The sequence below is a fragment of the Peromyscus eremicus genome, chromosome 6 (assembly GCF_949786415.1).
Source record: "Peromyscus eremicus chromosome 6, PerEre_H2_v1, whole genome shotgun sequence".
NCBI classification, from domain to species: domain Eukaryota; kingdom Metazoa; phylum Chordata; class Mammalia; order Rodentia; family Cricetidae; genus Peromyscus; species Peromyscus eremicus.
Genome location: NC_081421.1, coordinates 79563241 through 79589419, shown reverse-complemented (window position 1 = coordinate 79589419; position 26179 = coordinate 79563241). Strand labels below are relative to the sequence as shown.

Genomic DNA, 26179 nt, shown 5'->3' with positions numbered 1-26179 from the left:
TGGCATTCACTATCTAGGTTTTTGTGTTTTGTTGTTGTTAGATTTATTTATTTTATTTGATCTGTGTGGATGTTTTGCCTGCATATATATCTGTGTGCCACATGCATTCAGATCCCTTGGAACTGTAGTTACAGATGGTTGTGAGACACCTTGTGGGTGCTAGGAATCCATCCCCAGTCCTCTGGAAGACTAGTCAGTGCTTTTAACCACTGAGCTATCTCTCTCCAGCCCCCACCATCTGGTTTTTAATTGATTAATTATAAATCCTGTTTATTATTTCTTTTTGGTTTGGGATAAATAAAAAATTTTTGAGAAAAAGCTGTATTTATGAATATAAAATAAAAGTAGTCTAATGACTACAAAACATTTTAACCTAGTCCCTAAATCCGTAATGGTTTGGTTTTTATTTATTTATTTATTTATTTACTTGCTTACTTATTTAGATCCCCAGTAGGATTAGTTTTAAAAGACATCAAAAAGGCTAGACTACTTACAATTTCAGTTGCTCACCACAAACTCAGTTCATGCAATTTTTGCTAAATTTTAAAAAATAGAACTTAGGGGCCATTGGGACCATTAAAAAATGACTAAACAGATTAAGGCACAAACTCACAATAAGAGTAAATTCTTATACAACTTTTAAGTAGAACATAATAAAATAAATGGTTACTAATAATTTTGGTGCTAATTTTTTAGAAGAAATTTCTTTGAGTAATTTTGAAACAGATTTAGAGACTATGTTCAAGGTCTATCAGAAGATGGCATGGATGTCAATGTGAAAATTTTTATATGCATTTATCAATTACTTATGAAATGATCTGTGCTTAGGAAATGTTGACGAATTCTAATTTAAAGAAAGCAGTAGTTGAATGTGTACAGTTGCTTTGTTTTCAGAGTCTTTGTCTTATATTTCATAGTCTTTTACTGCTTTAGATAAAACCACAAAATGTTTTTTAAAAATTCCAAGATCATTTGATTTTTTTTTTCTTAATTCAATTGTAAGTTTTAGTGATACTGGTGTTATCTTTCATATCATTTATGTTTTCATTGCTAATTGTTTCAGGATTTTGGTGGTCTTTGGATTTAAGGGGAGGAGTAATTTGTGTGCTGAATCTTAGTTGGATTTAACTTTAACCTTATTTACCAACCAGTCCCTTTCAGTTTTCTCTTTCCCTTTCAAGTAATGCAACACTAGTCCTATAGTGTGGGAACTGAACAGAGAGAGTGAGAGAGAGAGAATTATGAAAGTGGTAAAAAAAAAAAAAAAAAAAAAAAAAAAACATAGACAGTAGTCTTAGGAAGAGTTTGCTATCATGGCTTTATATCTTGCAGTCTTAGAATTTCCTGTGGTAAAGTACGTATTTGGGAAACGCTTACGCAGTCCCATGTGGTTGGATCATAAGGTGACTGTAAGGGAGTAGCAGAAATAAGACTGGCAAAGATTCAGAAATTGTTTTCTGCTTTGCCAAGAAATGTAACTTTTATCTGGATCTGCAGGGAACTTTTGCAAAATCTAAAGCTGGGAAATGACAAAAGTACCTTTAGAAAGGTCAGTCTGGCAGTGTGATGGAGAGTAAACTAAGGTCAACTGTGACAAAAGCAAAAAGACCCTAAGAGACCCCTAGTAAGATCAGCATCATTAATATGAGGTGCTGTAAAGCCAACATTAACACAACACAATGGCAATATTCTTTTTCTTTTTTTTTTTCTTTTTCTTTTTTCTTTTTTTTTTTTTTTTTGAAACAGGGTTTCTCTGTGTAGCCCTGGCTGTCCTGGAACTCACTCTGTAGACCAGGCTGGCCTAGAACGGCATGTGCCACCACCACCTGGCAGCAGTGTTCTTGTAGGGAAAGGGGTAGGTTGGAGAAAGACTTCAGAGGTAGACAATGTAGGATACAGTCTGTCACTAGGTACAGGGAATGAATAAAAAGGCAGATACTACAGTGACTTCCCCACAGTTTCGTTTTGGAGGGTGTGTGGAAAGTGGAGAGAGACATACAAATTCTACCCAAAAATGCATGCAAGGGATGCTGTACATCTGAATAGAATAGGAACGACAGAAAAGTTAGGGAGAGGGCTTTGAAAGAAGGCTGTGAAAATAAGTAGTCAAAGTGGGAGGGTTCTTGTTGGAATGAACAGTCGGGAGATAGATGAATTTCAAGAAAGAATGATGCTCAGTGCTGCCAGGCTCAAAATGAGGACAGAAAAGTAAATACTGAGTGTGGTGATATGAGCTATCTATAGTAGTTTCTGTGTAGAGGTGGAGTAGGGGTAGATTGTAGTGGGATAAGCAAGTTAACTTCTAGTTACACTCTCCAGGTTATTTATGAAATTCATGGCTAATAGAAAGTAAAGAGGACAAAGGACACATACCACATCAAATTAAGCATGCAGAAGAAATCACTAGAAAATAGATTAGAATTACTGAGAAGTAGAGAAAATAAGAATGATTTGTAGAGCAAGATAGCTCGAGATACAAGACTGTAAGTATTCTAGGATAGACATATCGCTGAGTAGTAGAAAGTTTGCCTAGAATACCTGAAGTCTTGAGTTCAATTCCCTAATACTGCCCAAAATTAATTTAGTAAATATCTGGTACTATTGGGGGCCAATGTAGATATAATGCCTACATTAAATAAATGTCATAAGGGAAATTGTACAACGACATTGAAGTAATACTGAATTTCCTTTATAAAGTAAAAATGAGCTTTAGCATTCATGGAAAAATGCCATTAATACTTCACATATAAGGAGCTACTCATCAAAAAACCAGTACATTAGAGGATATAGAATACATAAAGTCCCCCAAAGTACTGTTAGCATTCACATGTTTCTCTCATGACCATATATAATAAGTGTAGGTTAGATTAAATTCAGTCAATTTTGTACACATGAAAGATAATTTCTTTTTGCTTAACAAAGGGCAAGGTTAGTTCTCAGCTGTGGTTTAAGTAAAATTTTTAGATATAGCTTCTTTTTACTTTTTCTTGGGGAAAATGAAAGTAGTCTCAACATGAGAAATATTATTTTTGAATACTTTTGAGTTGTTTCAGTGTCATTTATACATGGGTGAAAGGGAGCCTGAACATTTCTCTTTTACATGTAATATATTTAGATGTTTATGCTTTCAGTAACCTTATAAAATAAAATATTTGCCAAATAAGTTTGGGGAGATGGACATGATGGTGCATGCCAGGACTTGGGTAGCTGAGGGAAGAAGATTGGAAGCTCAGAGCCAGCCTGGGTTACATACAGGGAATCTGTCTTTAAAAATTAAGCAAAACATAAAAAGATATTTTTGTTCTTCTTAGTCTCTTTCATGTTAATGTTTTTAGTTCCAGTTTTAAGTTCATAGTGTCTTGAAAAAATATAAGCAAAAAATTTTAGTTCATCAGGGGTAGAGAGATGGCTTAATGGTTACAAGTGTGCGCTGCTCTTTCAGAGGCCCAGGTTTGGGTTCCCAGTACTCCTGCCTGGCAGCCTGCAACCAACCACCTGTTATTTCATCTCTGTGGGATCTGACACCTTCTTCTGGCCTCTGCATATAAGAAGTCATTTTTAAAGGATTTTAATTCATCTGTGACTAAATACTTTCCATTTATAATCTAGCATTGTGAGGAAAAAAACATGCTTTGGACACATATTTCTGAAATTTATGAGCTACATCTTTCAATACTTGCCATGGTCACAGCTAAAATCTGCCTTCCATAAAAAATGGTAGTGACTCTAACATCTAGACAGACCCTTGTCTCACAGTCCTCTTAGACTGAGCTGGTGCTATTCACTCACACTCATTCAAGCTTAGCTTAGCCCTTTACATTTTTATTGCCCTTGATGTGAAGGATTGGGGAAAAAGATGAAGTCAGAGAACTCAATAGGAAAGCTAGGCTGGTGAGAGAAGAAATGTGTTGAGTTGACATAGAAGAACAGAAATACTAAGTCCCTGCAAATGACATGGGGTTAGGTGGTGCCAGATGCTACAGAAGTACTGGAAGTGAATAGAATTCTTTCTGTATCCTGAGACAAAGAAGCATTGTGTGCTGTGAAATATATTGTATTCCTTTCCCATTTGTCACAGCTATTGTATTTTAAAAGAGAAGTATTGTGAATTGAAGCTCATTTGTAATCATTTTTAAATGGTTATGGTTTAGATTACATGAAAGTTCTTATTTCTGCTCCTAATACTTAAACCCTCTATATCTAGGTGTTTTTAGATTGATATCCTACAGATGTGTGTATAGAATTAAATTTATTATTTATTGAGATAGGCTCTTCCCATATGGCCCTGGCTACACTGGCTAGCCTGGAAGTCACTATGTAGACCAGGCTAGACTCAAAATCACAGAGATCCACCTGTTCCTCTTCCTGAGTACTAGGATTAAAGATGTGTGCTGTCATGCCCAGAAAAATCATTTTTAGTGAAATATGCTTATAAAGCATTTGAGCTACCTTAATCTTTTAATAGAAACTATGTTTATGCAAAACATTGGCCTTAAAAAATCCCCCATACTCTAAAGGCAGAACTCATTGGTTTTTTTGTTTGTTTGTTTGAAATAGGGTATCACTCTAGCCCAGGCTGTCCTAGAACTCACTGTGAACAGGCAGGCCTCAAACTCATGGCCATCCTTTTGCCTCAGCCTCACAAGTGCTAGAATTACAGGAGTGCAGCGCCATACTTGGCAGAACATTTGCTGAATTATTGTTTGGGGACAGAGAAACAAATAAACAAAAGAGGCGGGGTTATAATTTAAACTCAGGCCATCTCTTAGTTTTCTTTCTATTGCTGTGATAAAGGCCATAACTAAAAGCAACTTGTGGAGGAAAGGGCTTATTTCATCTAATACTCAGTCCATCATGAAGGCAAGGTCAGGCAGGAACCTGGAGGCAGGAACTGAAGCAGAGGCAATAGGAGAGTGCCACTTATTGACTTGCTCTCCGTGGCTTGTTCAGCCTGCTTTCTTATACAGTTCAGGACTACCTCACCAGGGGTAGTACTGTCCCCTATAGGCTGGGCCCTCCTGCATCAGTCCTTAATCAAGAAAATGCTGCACAGACTTGTTTACTGACCATTCTGATAGAGGCATTTTCTCAATTGAGGTTCCTTCCCTCTTCTCAGATGAATCTAACTTGTGTCAAGTTGACATAAAACTAACCAACACAGGCCAGCATATTTTGACTCAAGTGCTCCTGAGGGTTTTTTGTTTGTTTGTTTTTGTTTTTTGTTTGTTTGGTTGTGTGTGTGTGTGTGTGTGTGTGTGTGTGTGTGTGTGTTTGCTTGCTTGATTTGTTGGGTGCTAGGGATTGAACCCAGAGCTTTTTCATGTGAGGTAAGTACTCTTATCCTGAGCTACATCATCAGCCCTAATGTGAGTTTAACATTAGGTGATTTCTGACCTTCTCATTACTTACAAAGTCTAAGAGTGTACTAATTTTATGACATTATTTCTAGTGTACTTATAATTAGGTGGAATATTGGCTTCTGCAATATCTTTATTGCATTTTTCAGTCTGTACTGTTAAGATTTTATATTTGTTTTTACAACAAATGATACCATAAAAATTTATTTCTATTAAATAAATTTACACCTTTTACCCCCATAGTTAAATATATTCTACTTTTAGTCTGAAAAGTCTAGTTTATTTTCTTATTCAAGTAATAATTTCTAAAAATAATTTATTAAAGACTTATAATAAAGGATTAAAAATAAAAATAAATCTTTTTAAAGACTTATTTTTCTAATTGTATGTATATGCAAGTGCCTATATGTGTGTTTGTACACCACTTTCATGCAGTGCATGCAGAGGCCAGAAGAGGGTGTCAGATCCCCTGGCACTGGAGTTATAGAGAGCTGCCTTGTAGGTACTGGAAACCAAATCTAGGTCTATTGTAAGACCAGCCAATGCACTTAACCACTGAGCCACCTCTCTAGTCCTATATCTACTCTCTTAATGTTAATGTCTAATCCATTTTCTGTTGAAGAATCAGGAAGCTGTCAACTGAATACCTGTTAATAACCTCTGTGTATGTGCTTAAGGTTTTGTCATATGTCACTGATGTGAGAGTTCTTCCTTTTCATGCCTGTGTAGCTGTGCATTGGTGATGATTTGCTTGTGACAGAATCTCACCTTAGACTTAGGCTGTTCTTCACCTCATAGTTCTGCCTCAGCCTACAAGTGCTCGAATTATAGGCATGCACCACCATGCCAGCCTCATTCATTTGGACCCTAGTGTTATAAATATTATTCTAAGACAAATATTTATATTAGTGTAAAAATAAAATTAAAGTTAAGGTTCTTTGATTATCAAGTAAAATTAAAAACATATTTCTATCATCAGCATTCTCGGTTCTTAATTTAGATTAATTTTAGTTTTTATTTAAAGGGTAGTCTATATAACTCTTTTCTTTGATTAGTTATATTTCAAAACTTCTTTTATAATTGAACTGGATGTTACTTTAGAAATAGCTAATTTATTGTAGTTGAGAATTAGGATGTTAGTGTGGAATTTGGGAAGAAAGGAAGGAAAAGGAAGATTTAGAGGTTATCAGGCAATAGAACAAAATGGCCAGTTTGGTTTGGTTTTTGAGACAGAGTAACCTCAAACTGGATAAAGCTGGCCTTGAACTCCTGGGACTTCTGTCTATACCTGCCAAGTATTTCTCACATCCAGCTTGCCTATTTGATTTTTTTGTCCATCCATAGTAAAAGAGAAGACTGTCTTCGTTATATTATTTTCTTTCTTCTCATTTCCACTTGTACCTACCTATTTTTTTTAAATAGAAGAGGTAAGAAAATTATTATAAGATTATGATTTTTCAAAATGTTCATTGGGGCCACTAGAAAGAAAGAAAGATTATCTTCTGATCTTGCATTGGGTGATCTTGCATTGGGTGCCAGTGTGGTGGGATGTAATTCAGTTGGTATAGTGCTTGCCTAGCATGCACAAAAACTTGGATTCTGTCTCCAACCTCATGAACAGACCTGACAGGACGTGGTTATAATCTGAGCATTCTAGACGTGGGAGTAGAAGAGCAGAAATTTAAGGTCTTCCTCAGGTGGAGATTTTGAGGCCAGCTGGGCTAGGAACCCTGTTTTTTGTTTTTGTTTTTGTTTTTTTATAATGTTTTTCATGGTGCCACAAGCCTAGAATTACAGTACTGGGTAAGCAGAAGTAGGTGGAGCAAAGCCAGCCTGGGTTACATAGAAATTTCTAGGCTTGCCTAAGCTATGTAGACTATAGCTCTAAAAGAAATAAATTCTAGGCAAAGAGACCAAAGATGCATTAGTAGCTCCATGGTAGACTCCTTAGCATGCACAGGGTCTTTGGTTTGATCCCCAATGCTGGGGATAATAAGTGATTCTAGGGAAAGATGAGTCACTTTCATATCACAAAATGTTATTTAAATTATTTTATATCTCATTAAATAATGTACTAGATTTAAATCAAATGCATTTGTTAGGTATCTCTCTCAACTCAGAATAAAAATGAAACTATAAGAAGCTCTGCATGGTTTCCATTACTGGAGGGACCTGTGATTTAATGAAATTACTTAGCAAGTAACATTTGCCACTCTTTGGTAATTGACTAAATTTTTAGTACTAATATTTCTAAATGCCTACTTAAAAGTCATTTTAGTATGTTACATTTCAACTTTTTAACTACTAATGTGATTTGAATAAGAAATATTTGTGTATGCACAAGGATAGCAGAATAACACATGAATTGTGTCATTTGTCCTGGGTGTCTTTATAAAGGTAATGCTTCCTTTGAAGTCTAGTTTTTACTGCCTGTTTTAATAGGGCTCATTAGAAAAATATCTGAGTAAAGTTATTTTGAAATGTTTGTTTCCTTATGCATAGATTCGATGTTACAGAGTCCCAGATCATAATTATATTATGCCAGCTTCTCTCAGGAACCCTGGGGCCCTGGTTCTGGAACTTCACGGTAACTGCTAGAATATTCATGCAGTCTAATGAACAATGGCGTGAATTCAATAAAGACAGCACCTTTGTCATGCACAGAATAATTGAAGAAATGAAAATTCAAGTGTTTCTGGTGATATTTTACAGATAAATGTTACTAGAAAATAATTATTTTAAAATATAATAGGGCAATAAAAATCCACCACATACATATATATATATATAACAAAACTTTTCAAAAACAGTATCTCTGGTTTGATGTGGATGACAATTCTGTCTCCCATTTACCTGAAGTACTTAATATTGTTTGCAATCCATGTGATATTTTTTACAATACCTTTCCACCATTATTTTTATCTTTTTCTTTCATACACATGAAAGAAATATATATATATTGATTGATTGCTTATACACACACACATATTTGGAAACAAAGCAAGCAGAGTTTTGTTTTTCACATAAGTTGAGAAAACTCAGTATTAATATAGAAAACATTCTGCTTATTTTCTTAACTTCTTAGCATGTCTTTTAACTATTCTAGTTCTGTTTGGATTAACAATAATCTTGGTGTTAAGAAAAACAAAAGAGACAGTAACTCCACAAATGTATGCTAGAAGCTATCTCACCTAGTCTCATTTCTGTTCCTCTAACGGTTTCTTCTCTGTGCTTTTGAAACTACCCTTAGCTCTCTTGTTACTCTACCATCCTTTGAATGCCTTCCCTTCCGCCTTTCTTTCCTCCAGCAGATGTGTGTTTCCCTGATGAAGTGCTCACTGTTAACACATGCGTTTTCCCTCTAGTGTTAGAATTGTAATTTGACCTTGTGACTTTAAGGAACTGTTTCCCTAGTCAGGTAATCTTTAAACTATGATAGGAAAATTTATTTACAAGCAGGAGTAGAGCTTACATTCATCTTATTTTACTGTTTAAGAAATGCTGGGGGACATTTGTCCATATGAAAACTTGACAAATCATTCTGACTATGCAAGGCTGCATTACTTTTCTTTCACTTTAGCAGACTACTTTCTGAAAGGCACATTACAGCATTCTAAACCCAGTTACTCAGTGACAGTAAGGATAGTATTGGAGACAAAATAACCTTGGGGTGTGGCGAGTACTGAGAAGTACATTAGCAGGTTCCAGTAGCAAAACAAAAACCATTTTCAGTTGAATTTACAGCATTCTGCCATTCTTTATTCTTCTCTCACCAAAGACCTGTAGCTTTGTGCTCATGTAATTGTCTAGATTTTTGCTAGCTCATTATTTGTTATTACTGCTTAGAGCTAACCACATCTTTACCTGTGTTATCATTGAAAGTAACAGTTAGAATATAGGCAGTATTATTTACTTCCATGTTGTTTGCTTATGAAAATAAAAATAACAGACATTTTGATTGAGGTTGTAACTTGGTGGTCGAGTGTTTGCCTAGCATACCAAAATCCATGGCTTCGATCTGCAGCACCAACAAAACAATTTAAAAAAAGAAAAAAGTATCTGAAATTTATGGAGCTCTTTGTGCTGTGCTAAAATATTTTTGGAAAATAATACATCTAAATATGATAAAAATAATTGTTTTCAAAATATACTGTTGACTCCAGATACACTGTTTTCACTTTTGTTGCGTACTAACTTATAGAGAGTTTCTTTTGTTCCTTGTATTGCTTTGTCTTATTTGATCATTCTTTCAATGATCAATGATTTTATTAACTGAAATTAAGCCATCAGTTATGTTCATTTACTTTTTTTTCAAAGTTGGAGGAAAAAGCTTTAGAAAAAATTCTTCTTACTAATTTTTTCCTAAATGAATTTATTAGCCTTTAAATTATCCTCTGTTGTCTATTATATTCTAGTAATTTTTGGTAAAATTGTATTATAATACAGAAATATCACCCTGAAATGATAATAAAAAGTAAAAACTTTAAGACAAATGGTTATCTCAACTGATTGATGGATTAAAAAAATTAGAATTTTACAGTTGCATAAGAACAACACTCACCTTATTTGTGCTAGGTTCTACTTATCTTTTCTGTAACTTTGGAAGAGTCACTTAATACTTCTGAGTTTCCTCATTTATAAAATGGTAATTGTGTTTCCACCTCTTAAGCTAGCTGTAAAGATGGGAAGGTTTTAAAACACATAATGCACTAATGACACTATACTTGGCATATAGTGAATCTTCTTTCTCTTCATATTTTAAAGTCTTAATGACTACCAATACTACACAGATTTCCTCTAGAACTAACTGATAGAGAAGAAAAGCAAGACAGTAATTCTTTAACTGCATACTGACTTGATGCTAAATGAGCAGAAAAGATCCTGGGTTCTTCTGTTTGAAAAGCTGCCACTTAAATCTGTACCTAGTCCCTCTGCTTCAGAGGACTTTGACTATATTTGTCTCTACTTAAAGTTTTCAGTGGGCTTTCTCTTTTAATTTTTCTCAGAAAATCTGAGGCTCCGTACTCATGTAGTAGGTAATACTCTTTTATAATAATTCAGCTCATTTAAAAAATAAACAGATTTGCCTGTCTTCTCTGTATGTAGTGTTTGAATTAAAAATACTTGGAGATATCATTGAGCTGTATAGTTAACACTATTTAGTATTACTCAAAGCTTGTCATGCACCATTTGCCACTTACCAAGGATAGGAAGTCAGATATCTTGGCTGATCTTCATTACAGTCTCCTAACACTGCACCTTACCCATAGCATTTGACATTCATATCCATTTACAAATAAATCTGTAGTTAATAATAATCCTCATCATTGGATATGATTGCTGAGTCTTTCAAATTGATGGTTTTAAGGGGAAAGCTTGTTTGTTGTTTTGCTTTGTTTTTAACATTAGCTCAGAAGTCAGAATACAAACTAGGGAAGTTTTTTGTTTGTTTTGTTTTTCTATTGTGAATTTATCCCTACTACATGTTCTCTGTTAATCATGCTGTAGTAAGCCCAAGTTATAAAACAATTGTATTTACTATTTATGATATAATAGAAATAGTTAACTTACAAATTAGGTGCAGGTGTTATCTTTCAAGTGCTTATGACACATGTAAAAGAAAAAAAATAGATTATTTTCTCAGAGGGGAAAGCCTTGTTAAGTTCTGGGAAAAGATGATGAGTATGATTATCAGCTCTCATGGATCCCTTCATTACAAACTGAATTAGAACTCACACCAAGTGCATTTGTGCATTTACTATCTCTCCAAAAGATGAGAATAAAAATGAAGCTTAGAAAATATTCAGAGGCTAAGGTGTAACTTAGTGGTAGAGAGCTTGTCTCCCTGTATTAGACCCCGGGTTTATCCCCAGCACTGTAGTAAGAGAAGTCAAGAACTTTCCTCAGAGTTAGCAAACTTACATAGCTTGGGGTTATTGCATTCTTATCACTTTTAAAGGCCATTTTCTACCTCTGATGCAATAACTGCCCTGATAGGAAATTTTCTAAGCTGCCAACCTGTAGTGTTGAAGGCCCCTGAGATTTTCATGTCAGCTAAAGAATTCCTTGTTCCCTTGTTTTCTTTATATCAGGGTCTGGCTATGTATCCCAGACTGACCTTGAACTTGCAATTCTCATGCTTAGGCCTACAGAGTACTGGAATAACAGGCCAGTGCCACCATGCCTGGTTTATTCTCCTTACATCTCAGTAACTATACCTATAGAATAGTGCTGGTAGAAATGATTTGCTGAGGCTGGAGAGCTGACTTAGCAGTTCAGAGCACTGGCTGCTCTTCCATATGAACCTGGTTCAGTTCCCAGCACCCACATTGCAGCTCATGGCTGTCTGTAACTCCAGTTTCAGGGGATCTGGCACCCTCTTCTAGTCTCTGCAGGCACACATATGGTGCACAAACATATGCAGGCAAAACACCCACACATATAAAATAATGACAAAATGTTAAAGAAACAATTGATCCACAGGGCTTAGTGTGTACTTTGAACCTGTTTTGACTTCGGAACTGTCACCCCTCCAGTCACCCCATCCAAAGACTAGGAAACTTGAGACTCCACAATGTATAGCTCCTCCCCCATCCTCCTTTTGTGATGGCCATCTGAACAGTATTTGTCTCTGGCTTGTAGTAGTTTAGATAGATATACTCTGACAAGAGTTTACATTTTGTGTTGCTCAAAGTCCCTGGGAAATTTTTTTTCCTTTCAAAATGTATTAAAATTAAGTAGAAAGGGTAAATTGTTTCAAATCAATACTAATAAAGTATTGATTGTAATAATTAATATTAATAAAGATCTCAAAACAAGGTTAAAGAAAATCTTATTTTCTCCCTCTGAAGCTTTAGGCCCTAGAAAACTAATGTTATAGAAAAGAAACTTTTTTTTTTATGTAGCTCTTTGTTTTGGGTGCTCTTATGTTGCATATCTCTATCTTTAGAGACATTTTTTTTCTCAAGGGATGGCTATTGTCCTTGTTTTTGAAGACAGCCATTGAATTGGGGAACATGAGTAGCTCTTAGTCTCCATTCTAAAAATAATGAAAATAAGTCAAGTGAACTACAGAGGTAGCTAAGTAGTTAAGAGCACTTGCTACTCAATCATAAAAACGAGTTTGGATCTCAGCACCCATTTGCGAAGTCAGAAAAAGGCCTGTGATTCTGTGTCTAACTGAATCTGAAGTCCTCTTCTGGCCTCTGCACATACTTGTCCACAAACATGCACACATTACCCAATCACACAGAGAGATACATGAAAATAAAACAGATCTTTAAACAAAAGAAAAGTGATAACAAACATCTGATGCCACCTATTCAAATATCTTTCCTAGACAGTGAGTGATCTTTCCTGCAGAATCAAAATACTAAAATGAGGCCCCTCCTATTAAGTGTCAGTGTAAGCTGAGCCTACACTGAGATTTCCTGGGAAGGTGACATAATAGACTGTAACGTAACTGGCTGTCTCCTAACACCACCATTAACTGTCAAAAATTTATTACTAATCATTTCTGGTGCCTGCTTCCTTTAGTTCACAAACCTTTGGATTTGCACTGGATTGTTTTTAATTCTTCCAGGAGTAATGTTAGACAGTTTAGACATTGTTCTAAATCCAGTAAGCAAACAGAGAAAAATATACCTAACTACCTGCCAACTGGTAAGTTTTCCTTGGCCCTCCCACATACAGTGACAGTATCTGAATAGTTTGGAAAATCTTACAGAACTTTTCTTAGAAACCCTACTTTGAGACTATAAAGATCTTTCCTGTTTCCTTGTTTCTCTCAAATTCATCCATAGTTCAAAGATTAATTGTGTGAGGTTTCTCCATTTTAATTTTGTAATTCTATACTTCTGGCCCTTCCGCTTCCAAAAGGCTACTTCATATATCCAGAAATGTTGTAAGATGTCTACCCTCCACCCAAGACAGAGTCGATCATCTTTGACACACCCACCTGCTTAGTCTCCTGAGTCTGCTACTGAGTGTAATTCCCCTTTTGGCATCACCACTCACCAGGTCAGCTCTAGAGTCTTTCTAGCTTACTTCAGTCCAGTTGTTTTTCCAGTAAATGTGTATATCAAAATGATTACATTACTGCTTGCAGCTAAATATGCATTTATTTAAAAACATTTGTCCAGCAAATAAAGATCAGTAGTTTTTATTTCAAAGAGACTGGTTTCAAGCCAATTACTTCTGGGTGTTAGAGCTTACATATCCTAAGCTCATGCGGATTGCCTGCTTTAAGTATCAATTGTAGAAGTGAGGGCTTTATTCTCTAGAAACTGAACCTCCTTGCTGTTGATACTTGGCTTTTCTTAGTTTCATGGTTAATAAATTATCGACTTTGTTGGAAAAACTAACACCATAAAAAAGCATAGAGTGAAAAAGTCTCATCCTTATTCCCAGCTGCCTAACAGTTCCCACATTGTCCTCCCCAAATAGGTAACACTTTTCTTAGTTTCTAATGTATACATCCAGAAGTGGTGCAAAATTGCTGGTAAAAATAAAAGGGAAGTATTATTTGTCTTATTCTTTCCACAAAATATAGCCTGTATACATTCTGCAGCTTGTTTTTCACTTAACATTTGATACTTCCCCATTTCAATACTTAGGTCAATGCTGTGCCAGTTCAGAAAAACTGCAAACTGTTCCATTATGTGGAACTTATTTAACCACTAATTCATTAAGGGGTTTAAAAAATTCCTATCAGTTATATCAAATTCTGTAATGAATAACCCTGTTTAAAAAACAAAACAAAACAGTGTACCCATAGAAAAACTTCTTTCCATTAGAGTGTTTGGATTCCATGATCTAAGAATGTCGATCTCAAGCTTATGTCTGCAGAAGGAAAGGAACACCCATGTAGGCATTGCTCTTCAATCTTTTTGCCCATGTTCTTTTTTCCCCTCAGACTTTCAGCTTCTGATTTCTGCACACACCCCCTCCCACCCTTTGCACTGTTTGTCTCTTCTTGACCATGAGGTCGTTTTCAGAAATCACAAAGCTAATGCTCAGCTGCTTTCAGTTGTCTTTCCAGAATGTGAGGCTAATTATCCTGGTGAAAATGAGAATCTATTTAAGAATTGGTTGATTTTCTTTTTCACACTTGTAGCATAGCAGGCATTAAATGAATATATCTAAGGGGCAATACATTTATTTTTTTTCAAGGTCTCCGTGATTTATTTTCTTTCAGTTAAAGTTAACTATTTCAGTTACTATTGCAGAGAGCTTACTTCAGGATTTCATACTATGTAGTCATACAATGTAATTCTCTGCTTGATACTCAAATTTTAATACATACATATACTTTTTCTTTTTGGTGGGAAAGGCTAAGCTATAGAAAATTTGCTTTGGAGAGGAGGGTTTTTATTGCTCTGAAATTTGTCAAATTGAACTTAAACGGCTCTAGATTTTATGTGATTTTGTTCATAACAAAATTTTGATACCTCCTTTTCCCCCTTTGCTCCATATTTGAAATTTATCTTCTGTTGTGCATGATAGAGGAATGCTGCTTTGCTTGCAAGAAATTAACTTGAAATTGTGTTTTGAGTAATTCTGCTTTTTTGGCTTTTTGTACCTAATCAGAATTGATGTGACTGAAGTGCAAATCTTCATAATAATCGTGCATTTGCTGGCAGTGATTGGAGGACCACCTTTTTGGCAATCTATGGTAATTTTGTTCACATCGTGTAGCCTATGCAATGCATGTCATCTTCTGCTTGTGTTTTTAATATAGGATAATCAAGTTAAAGGGTAATATTTAAAGTTACTGTACTTTTTCCTGAGAGTGAAAGTTACAGCAAACAGTAGCAAGTTTCTTGTTAGAGCATGAGAATTGTATTCTTTGGAGTTCTGTGTATGTTAAGTGTGTTGTGAAGGCCACTGAAAATCTGAGTCCTTACTGTCAACCAAGGGAACAACAGGTAATGTGACAAGTAAGTTAAGTAGTGACACAATTAAATCACTTTTTTTTTTCTGTACTGTATGACTTTACTGTCATGTGTTTAGTGCTGAGTAAAAATTTAGGATTTGAGATTGTAAATTAACTCTGGCAAAGAAAAAGAAAACAATATAAATACTGCTGAAATATGTCAGTGCTATGGGATTATTTTAAACACTGTGACTTTTTCTTTTTGCCCTGAACTATACTATAAACCCCAATCCTACCCCCACCCCATGAGCCTCTTAAGGGAATATATTCAAACTTCTACCTCTTAGGGAACTGTCCAGTTTACTTTGTTCCTCTGCAGAATGGGCGTAATGATGGCACCCATCGCACCAACGAGTTAATATGTGTAAGCATGGCCTGTCACATAATGAAGCCCTCGGGGAAAGCTGGCGCTCCTTGTGTGGTGGCTTCCTGTTCTGTTTTGGCCTTTGTTTTTGCTTTGCTTTGTTTTGTTCTGGGAGATGGGATCAGGCTACTGTTAAAGAAATTATCTTGTGCCTTAGTCTCCCCAGTGCTGGCATTACAGGGAGCACTGTCACTTCACAGTTTGCTCAGTTATTCAGGATTGGGCAGGGTAGTTAGTACTCCCTAGTTATCAGTTAGCTGCTGGTCACTACTACCCCTTCAGTAGTTATTTGATGTGATTGTACAAAAAAAAATTTAGTAAGCAAAAACGATTATATTTCTTAAAAGTCAGATTAATATCAAAATATGAGAAATTGACTGACTCGGACTTTCCCCTTACTTAATTCACTTCCTAATGGTAAATTAGGTACTTCCCTAAGTATTGCCAAAATTAAATGCATTTTCTTTAGGGAATGGACATATAAAGAAAGAAGAGCAAAAGGAATAAAAATAATTTGCGGTCCACCAGGAAAACTCTGAATCCATTCTTTCAGTGCACAATACCATTTGTGTACCATAGATGTCACTGTGGACACTGCTGGTGTTTGTGACTAAAGCAGAGAGATAATTTTATACCTTTGTCCTTTAATAGATGAGCTGGTTTTGTTCAGGCTTAAAAATATAAAGGTTAGCCTTAACAGGAAGGAAAAATAGATTTGTTTTCCTAAAACTACATCATAAAACCTAAATTCTACCCAAATTTCACTTGTGGCTGTAGATTATTAGTTTTACAGACTTTGTGCTTTACATAAAAATTTCTCTCCAAAATACTGTTTGGAATATCTTAAACATATATAAAATGCCTAAGGGTTCTTTTCTTTTTTAAGTATTTTAATATCCATAAAATGAGAATTCTGGCTTGATGTTTTGAAAATTAATTTCAATACCTGGTTTATAGAACTAATCCTTAAATATGGTACTACATTACATATATATTTCAAGTATTTGTATTCGTGTTATACCCCTATTTTATTTCTTAGGGGGTACCTGCTAGTAAATTGATGCAGGTATACTTTTACTTTTCTCAGTAGAATTTGTACAAATAAGCTATGTAACTAACTTTTTAAAAGGTCCAATAATCCTAGCCCTTGGGAGGTAGAGGCAGGTGGACTAGAAGTTGAAAGTCATCCTCAGCTAGACAGTGAACCTTATCAGCCTGGGCTACTTGGCACAGCCTCATAATAGCAACAAAAGTCAAATATTGATCCTGTCTTTACTTGTAACCATATATACTCATGTTTTTATCATGCCAGAAGGCAGCTTTTTTCTTATTCTTTCTTTATTACCATCTGTTTGATTATTTAAGGCAAGTTCTTACTATTTCTATAGTCCAGGCTTATGATCCCTTTGCCTCTATCTCCCAAATTCTGGAATTACATCAGCTCACCACCATGCCTAGCTTTATCAAGACATTTTCTACTATTTATGAAACCGACTTAGTATATTTTGAAATTTGATTCCTAGACCTAGCAGTCCACATTCAGAATTAATATGGTTACTGTGATTAGAATATGTCAGGAAAACAGATCCCCAGGCTTTGACCTATTATTTTCTATATATTGTGATGTTCCTATATATTGTTTAGTTCATTAAACTAAAAGGAAGGACCTGACTTCTTGTAATAATTGGAGATTTAGTGAAATTATTTGTGGTGTTTGATCTCATACAGCTCACCAGGTTACTATCCCTTATCCTAAAAGTTCAGGATCAGAAAGAAGTGTTGCAAACTGCAGGTCGTTTTGGATTTCAGAATATTTATCAGCATATACTTGTTCCTAATCTGGAAATTTGAAATCAGAAATGCTCCAAAATCTGAATTTGAGAATTAAGTTTTGAATTTTGCAGCATTTCCATTTTAGGATTTGAAGTGTTCACCTCAGTTTTCTTTTTACTTGGCTCATAGGTTTACCATTTTTTTTTTAGTTGAATTTTATTTGGTTTAGAAACTGTATTTAGTGGTCCCGTCATTTATGCCAAAATGGAGAAAAAAAATGTTTATTTAGGGCTCACATAGGGAATTTGCATCCTTTTTAAAACCTCAGGCAAATTGCCTGTATTTTCCAAATCCTTGTTAAATTATAAGGCTTTTACCATAAATTTAGCAATCACATTTATAATAAAAGAAAACAAACATAAACATTGTAAATGTCTTCATAAGTTTGATTCCAGAAGATCAGCTATTTTGCGGAGGTGAGTGATTGACAGCTACTGCATTTGGATTACCCATTCTTTGCCACATTTTTTCCCCAAAGAGATGAGTTTTACTAAAAGTTATAGCTAATGTTATTGCTATATCCTGGGGTTTCATTTTGTTGGGAAAGTATTGGGGTTTTTTTGTTTGTTTGTTTTTACTCTTTACTCTTTTGGCTCTTTAGGGAACCTGCCACCTACCTCCCAAATAAATCACGCATGGAAACTTATTCTTTCTTATGAATGCCTGGCCTTAGATTGGCTTGTTTCTAGCCAGCTTTTCTTAACTTGAATTATCACATACCTTTTGCCTCTGGGCTTTTACCTTTCTCCATTTCCGTATATCTTTTCTTTCCTTCTTATTCCTTGTCTTGCTGTGTGACTGGGTGGCTGGCCCCTTCTTTTCTTGCTCCTCGATCCTTCTCTCCCCAGATTTCTCCTCCTACTTATTCTCTCTGCATGCCAGCCCCGTCTATCCTTTCTCCTGCCTAGATATTGGCTGTTCAGCTCTTTATTAGACCATCAGGTGTTTTAGACAGGCAAAGTAACACAGTTTCACAGAGTTAAACAAATGCAACATAAAAGAATTCAACACATTTTGCATCATTAAATAAATATTCCACAGCATAAACAAATAAATGTAACACATCTTTCACTAATATTCTACAACAGGAAAGGAATACTTTATTCACAAAAGTTAATATACATTTCAAGAAACAAGAATTACATTTCTGTGTATTGCTTCTTCCTAAAATGTATTGCCTTTGGAACTCTCTTAGAAAGCACTGGGAGTATGAATATGAATATGTAAATAAATTAATCATGCAGTTCACTTGTAGTTATTTACATTTGATTCTTTTTTTCTTTTTCTTCCCTTTGTTTTTGTTTCGTTTTTTGTTTTTTGTTTTTTGTTTTTCCCAGACAGTGTTTCTCTGTGTAACAGAGCCCTGGACTCACTTTGTGGAGGAGGCTGGCCTCAACCTCACAGAGATCCATCAGCCTCTGCCTCCCAAGTGCTGGGATTGAAGGCGTGTGCCACCATGCTTGGCCTACATTTGATTCTTTTAAGTGCTGTCATTGATTAAATATTTCTTAAGTCTTTTAGAATTCAACTAAAGCAACTAGATAAATGCTACTACAGCTAAACTGTTTGAGATTATTTGAAGGACTGAATATTTCATGTAGTATCATGTCTTTCTTGAACTAAAAGGCTTTTTTCCAGTGCTGGGGAATAAGTTCTTCAGGTTTGCTAGACAAGCACTACCCATGAGCTGCATCCCCAACTATTGAGCTAGACGACTTAAAAAGAAAATGCCCTTATACCTAAATAATTTGGATGTGGTGATTTTCCATAAAGGCTTCTTGGATGCTGTAATTATGTTAACATTTTTAGTATTTTCATGGAGTTCACTTAAAATAATTTTCATGAGGCTGGAGAAATAGCTTAGTTAAGAGCATGTGCTCCTCTTGTAGAGGACTCAAATTCACTTCCCAGCACCCACAGCAGGGCTGATCACTCCCTATAATTCCAGCTTCAGGGGATCTGACACCCTCTTCTGACCTCCACAAGCACTGAATTCACATGTACAAATATACATAAACACATTATTAAATTAAATAAATAAAAGTTTTACTATGATTTACAAACAAGTATTTCTATGCTCTTTGCAATAAAATATCTAATCTTAAATTTTTATTTTTATTTCCACAAAAAACTATTAAATTACTTGTATCTTCGAAGTCTAACCAAAACACATACATTGTATCTGGTAGAAATTACTGAGAATTTAAAACTTTTTTCACTCTAACCTTTTTAAAATCAGTTGTAATATATTGATATTATTTGAGTACATATACTTTTTGTTCCAAAGCCAGGCCTTTTTTCCCTTGACTATGGAAAAGACATCAGAACTTAAGGAAATTCTTAATCTACCCAAGTTTGGAAGATTGCTGAAATTGTAGGCAAGTTTGAGATAAGACAGCGCCTTAGCTACTTCTATAGAGTAGATGCAGTCTGAATAGCGATAATGATGAGTGAGATTATAGTAGGGAAAAGGCTTAGAAAAGACAAAATGTACACACCTTTCTTGATCTTGAGTGTGGGGTAAAAGCGGTAAAAATACAACGTGGGTTTTGTTTTTTGTTTTTTGTTTTTTGAAGTAGTTCATGGGTACCAATTTGCTCACCTGTGAGAATTCCTTGTGCTTGGCCTCACACTTTCCTGTACATACTACCTTTTCCACATAAGGTGGAAGGAAGATAGTTCTGTGTATTCTCACAAAACAGGAATTTGGTATACACAGGGAAAGAGAGAGGATCTGAATCTTCATTCAGAAATACATACTGGTCACCTATAGTCACCAGGGCCCCAAAGAGAATACAGAATCAATTCAGGGTTGGGAGAGATGGCTCAGACAGTAGGGACACTTGGCATTGAAGCCTGATGACCGGCTTTAAATGTTGGGATCCACATGATAGAAAGAAAACAACTTCGACAAGTTATCCTTTGATTTCACGTGACCCCTGACTCCCCCCAATAAATATTTATAGTTTTAAAAATCAAATTAAACCCTATACTTGAACTTGCATTCTGATGGGTATAGCTGACATGACAGAATTGATGAGAGCCCTGGGATGTTTGGGATACTTTGCTCCAGAGTTGCTGGCTTACTTTGTGATCCAAGCCTTGTATTTGTGTTTATTCTTTCTTCCATAGGGCAAAGTTTCATGATATTAAAGCATTTTCCCCAAATTGTAAATATAAGTAATGATGCTTGTTCAGGTTAGTTGTGGCATGAGCGACTGTTACATACAGTTTTCTTATTTGGGGTACTGATATCCTGGTTATAATATGGATACTCCTTGTAATGGTGCAGTGCTCTATTAGGCAACTGTAATATTTCTGCCTTTGCCAAAATGCCCATTGTCCTTGTAGAGGGGGAAGTGGAGGGAATGGCAGGAGCCTGGGAAGTAGGAAAGGAGAAGAATATTAAGTTCCAGCCAGATACATCAGATTTAGATAGTAATATCCCAGAACAGAAAAATCTACAGTAGTTCAAAGCCTCATTATTATTTATTATCTCCTCTCTTGAAAAGCTTGAACTTGGGCTGTAGGGTAGGACAAAGAGGAAGACAGTTTGGGGTGTCGTACTAATTTCTGAACTTTAATTGGAGATATTTCACTTAGAAGATTAACTCCTGCTTAGTGTGACTTGAGATCCAAGTAGTTGGTTCCACTTTCTCTTTAGAGCTGCAGTTTTGCAAGAGGTGGTAGATTTGTGTAAACAAAGTGAGTTCTTGAGAGTTTTGAAGAAATGGAACATCTTTTATCTTATTTTGATTTTAAAACATAGGCACACAAGTCTTGAATAGTGTAAATGGCCCTGATTTAAATGTTTTCATTGTAAGACCTCATTACCTATCAAAGACTTGTGGGCTTTTAAAACCTTGTTCCTATAATTACTTCAGTATATCTTAATTCATCTTACCTTTGGGCAAATTTTGAAACCAGAAAAGCAAAAGAATGGATACAAAAAAAGAAGAACTCTTTGGTGACCTCAAACATTTAGTATGTCTTCCATTTTAAATGATGGATATTATGTTGTGCAAGATTAAATGCATATTATCAACCCATTCAACTCAACTCATCTTATTTAGGTAAATCACATTTTTAGTGTACAGTCATATAGCAATTTATTATTTAATGAAAAGTAAGCTTTATATATTATAGTTGGGGGTATAGTTAGTTGTAGAGCTGCACCAGTTTAGATGTACTTGACTTTTTTTTTTTTTTTAAAGTATAAACGCCACTTCCTTTGCCCTCAGCTTTCACTAGCTGGTTGTATCCCAACAGTTCAGAGTTTGGAATTATTATACATAGAACTTTTCTCTTTCATCATGTACTATGCTGATTTCAGAATTAATTTGCAAATACCTTTATTAATTATGCTCTATACTCTTTAGCAACTAGGAAGCTACTACATATTTTGAGGTAGAATTTAGAAAGTATGCAAAGAAATGTAAAGACAACTCCTTTTATTTAAAAACAAAAACAAAAACAAAAAACCTTAGATGCATTCACAGAGTTTCATTGAGCTTATGATGCAAATTAATAACATCGTATTTTCTTTTTAAAAAACAATTCCTGTTGGACTCTAAGATTGATTTTACTTTATGTATGAGTGCTCTGTCTGCATGTGTACGTACACGCTAGAAGAGGGCATCAGATGGTTGTGATAATAGGTGTTTGTGGGTCACCATGTGGGTGCTGGGAACTCAGGACCTCTGGAAGAACAGCCAGTTCTCTTAACCACTGAGCCATCTCTCCAGCCCATACACAGGATTTTCATGTCAGAAGTGAGTCTCATCTTTTGAGATTTATTGTATTATTTATAATGAGAGGAGAGGGAAATGTACATTAATATTAACTATAAGGAATGGAGAGTTTTTGAGGGTTTGAATAAATATTTGATTGTACTACTTTCTTATTTCAATGTGTATATATTTTAATTGTCCTTTCTCTCTATTCATTAAAGATTCCAGTGCTGAATATTCAAATGAAAATTTTTCCTGCACTTTGTACTGTGGCAGGGACCATATTTTCCTGTACAAATTACTTCCGTGTAATCTTCACAGGTGGTGTTGGCAAAAATGGATCAACCATAGCAGTGAGTATACTTTAAGGTTTCCAGAGATTTGCAAACTAAGACTTGTTCTTACCAATACTCTGTTTTACATTTAAAAGACATATAATCATTTGTCAACTTAGAATTTCTATTGAGCCTTTGAAATATATATTTATACATACTTTTGTATGCTGATAAGTGTTCATGTATATGGGCACAGCACACATTTTTGGAAAGTATGACATGCTATGTAAAAGTAAGTTACACCTGCCAAGCACAGTCCTGTTTATGCTTTACTAGTTCATGCAGCTGTGTTTCACTAGTCTGGAATCCAACTCATTGCACTTGTTAGCTGGCAGCCACTGTGAGGTTCTAGAAAGTTTGGGTTAAAGTATTTTGTGGTAGGTCTATGCAGCATCTGATAGCATTAAATGCTCTTAACTCTGCTCCATACAGGGAACAAGTGTCCTTTCTCCTTTTCTCCATATTGGATCAGTGATCACGTTAGCTGTTATGATCTACAAGAAGTCAGCAGTTCAGCTGTTTGAAAAGCATCCATGTCTTTATATACTGACATTTGGTTTTGTGTCTGCTAAAATCACTAATAAGCTTGTGGTAAGCACCTCAGTTTTTACTGTTTTAATGTTCATCTTACTTTGGACCTGGATTTCATTCTGTGGCTTCCTGAGTAGTATAAGAGTTTGCAATATCAATCTCTTTACACCAACAGAAGAATTGTTTTACTCTCCTGACATTACAGTTAAGTTTGCCTGAAGTTCTTTGAAGTTGTATATCCTTTACTGTCTTGTCCACTCTTTAACTTGGTCAGTCAGTTTATATGCCTAGACACACATTGAAACCCTTTGTACAAAAGTGTTTTCCACCACAGTAGTTGGCATGATTATTCTCTTCCTCATACAGTTTTAACTTTGAATTTTTTTTTAGTTTTACAAACTCAACGACTATTGCTAAGTCATTCTTGAAATTTCGTATTTGAGCATGATACTGATTTACTGTGTTGCTGACAATTCTAAAATGAAAGTACCTATCTCATTGATTTTGTTCTACTCTCAGGTTGCACACATGACGAAAAGTGAAATGCATCTGCATGACACAGCATTCATAGGTCCAGCACTTTTGTTTCTGGACCAGTATTTTAATAGCTTCATTGATGAATATATTGTACTTTGGATTGCCCTGGTAGGTATTATACTGTCTTGTTTTGTGGTTTGTAAGCTACCTATTTTCTTATTTAGGTGAGCCAGTCCTAAGAGGTCATAGAATGATAATAATGACTAAGCCTGCCAAAAACCCACATTTGTAATGTGTTGTGAGTTTTTTATGACTTCAGTGTTTGCCTGCATGTGTTAGTCTTACTATTCCTACCTATATTAAGACTCAAAAATTCCAAATTTCTGATTGTGTGTGTAAGAGAAGTTCAGACTATTTCAGCCATAGCCACTCATTTATAAATTGTCTGTGCCTGCATTCATTCTATACTGGCAGAGTTGAGCAACTGAGACAAAGAATGCAACTCAGAAAGCTTGAAATAATTGTGTTGAGTTATAGCTTAGTGGTCAAGTGCTTGCCTAGCATACATGAAGCCTTGCATTTGATTCTCAGCAACATATTTAAAAAGTCAGGCATGGTGGCAATGCCTGTGAGCCCAGCACTTGGGAACTGGAAGCCAGAGGATCAGAAGTTGAAGATCTTCCTCGGCTACATTCTGAGTTTGAGGCTAGCCTAGGCTGTGGGAGCCTCTGTCTCAAATAAAATAAATAATGAAAAGCTTGATATATTTACTGTCCTTCTAAGGAAAGATTTGTTAACTCTTAGTTATAAAGGATACCAGGAGGCAATGTTACTCAGCTGTATGAATTTGAAGGTGAGTTTGGAGAGAAGACAGTCAGAAGCCACCCTCCTGTCCGCTTAGGAAGTTTAGGGAGGCCTGTGCACATGTTGAGAATCTAACCAAACGTCTCTTCTCTTTCCAGGTCTTCTCTTTCTTTGATTTGATTCGTTACTGTGTCAGTGTCTGCAATCAGATTGCATCTCACCTGCACATACATGTCTTCAGAATTAAAGCCTCTGCAGCGCACACTAATCATCACTAATGATGTGGTTGGGGGTCTGTTAAGCTCATGTTTTCTGCAGGAAAGAATCCAAACATGTTAAGGAGAATGGGAGTGAATGAGAACAAATGTAATTTATAATAATCAATGTTATATAACTTTCATTCTTTGTCACTGGTAATACTCCCTAACTGTCCTGTTGAGAATGGGAATTTCAAGTCCCATCCTGTAAACTGAACAAGTTGTTAAACAGGGTTTGGCTCCAGAAAGCATGCAGGGAAAATGCCATGTGTTTGTGATTATCCTGAATTCAGACTAACATGGTCAGAGGAGCACATCCCCAGTAGTGGTGATTCTGTCGTAAAATTTTTGCAGGCCAAAAGATGGTTGCTCTATAATTTTAACAAATCATCATCTTTTAGTAACGCCTTGTTTATTGTCTTCTCAGACTTTCTTTTGTAAGGAGCTCAGCTTGTGACATACATCCTACTAGCTTGTGAGGTGAGAGCAGTGATAAAGACGTTAAATTTGGATGGAAAAGTTTCCTGTCTGTACATTGTTGAGGAAGTGATTTTATTATTGATCAAGAAATGGTGTTTCTCACGGGCTTGGGAAATCTTGCTAGCATGCAGATAATGTGGTAACTTTGTCAATCCATTTTATTTTTTTAAATAAATATATGATCTCAGAGCCAGCCTTTTTTCTCAGTTTTATTCAGGGGAAAAGTAAACTAAATTTTAAATGTCATTTTTTAAATTGAGACAAACTTTATTTCTGTTCTTTAACAGTTAAGGAAATATGGTCAGCTGTGTTGTCATGATGTGCCTTTGCCCACTCTACTGTAGAAACTGTTAAATCTTTTAAAATGGAAAAATGTTTTGTCCATTTTCTCTCCTGTAGGTTCTTTATATTTCAGTCACTTCTCCAAAATTTCAGTAATTGTCCAGAATGGTGTGGTGGTGGGTTACTTTGCACTCTCCTTTTTGGTATTTAGACTACTGTTTGAATGCTCTCTGTGAATCACATTTGTTTTCATTATATCCAGATGTTCTGTTTCTTTAGTATAAAGAAGTACAAAGGGTAGTGAATCCCAGCACTCAGAGGTGGAAGCAGGGGGAGGATCAGAAGTTCAAGTTATCCTTGACTATGGAGTTTTAGGGGAGACTGAGCTACACAAGACTCAGAAAATTGGGGGGTGGGGGGCAGGGTGGTGGGATATAAAGATAATCTAAGAAAAAGGAGGAGGGAAAAGGACAGGTAATCTTCCATTAGTACAGTTACATCTATTGTTTTATTTGATTATTTCAGCAGATATTTAACAGTTGTTTATACCTAGTGGAAGTTGAGGCCTGGAGAGGCTAAATGAAATACCAGTTGTCACATATCATTGCTGTACTCCAGATGGAATCTAGGCTATCTTCTGAATTCTAGCTGGTGTTTTCTAGACCATACCAAAGCTATAAACAGAGGTACTCAAGGCCAATTGAAATAAATACATGTATTTTTTTTTTCTCAGCATAGAGGGAATCTGAAAAGCAGTCATGCGTGTGCTTCCTTTGGTCCTAGATAACATCAGCA

At 35.6% G+C, this 26179-nt stretch overlaps 1 protein-coding gene across 2 annotated transcripts in view; it reads left to right on the top strand.

The window, feature by feature from the left end:
* The window catches only part of Cept1 (choline/ethanolamine phosphotransferase 1), a 40876-nt gene extending 15585 nt beyond the window's left edge, over window positions 1–25291 (top strand). Inside the window, exons 5-9 of one of the 2 annotated variants that reach the window (XM_059266048.1) lie at window positions 14946–15030; window positions 22440–22571; window positions 22986–23144; window positions 23604–23729; window positions 24524–25291. In XM_059266048.1, coding sequence (XP_059122031.1) covers window positions 14946–15030; window positions 22440–22571; window positions 22986–23144; window positions 23604–23729; window positions 24524–24643 — 622 coding nt within the window. In that variant the 3' untranslated portion in view covers window positions 24644–25291. Of the gene's footprint in view, window positions 1–7859; window positions 7945–14945; window positions 15031–22439; window positions 22572–22985; window positions 23145–23603; window positions 23730–24523 lie in introns of both variants that reach the window. The other variant, XM_059266049.1, reaches the window with a different exon arrangement.
* Window positions 25292–26179: the final 888 nt, after the last annotated feature.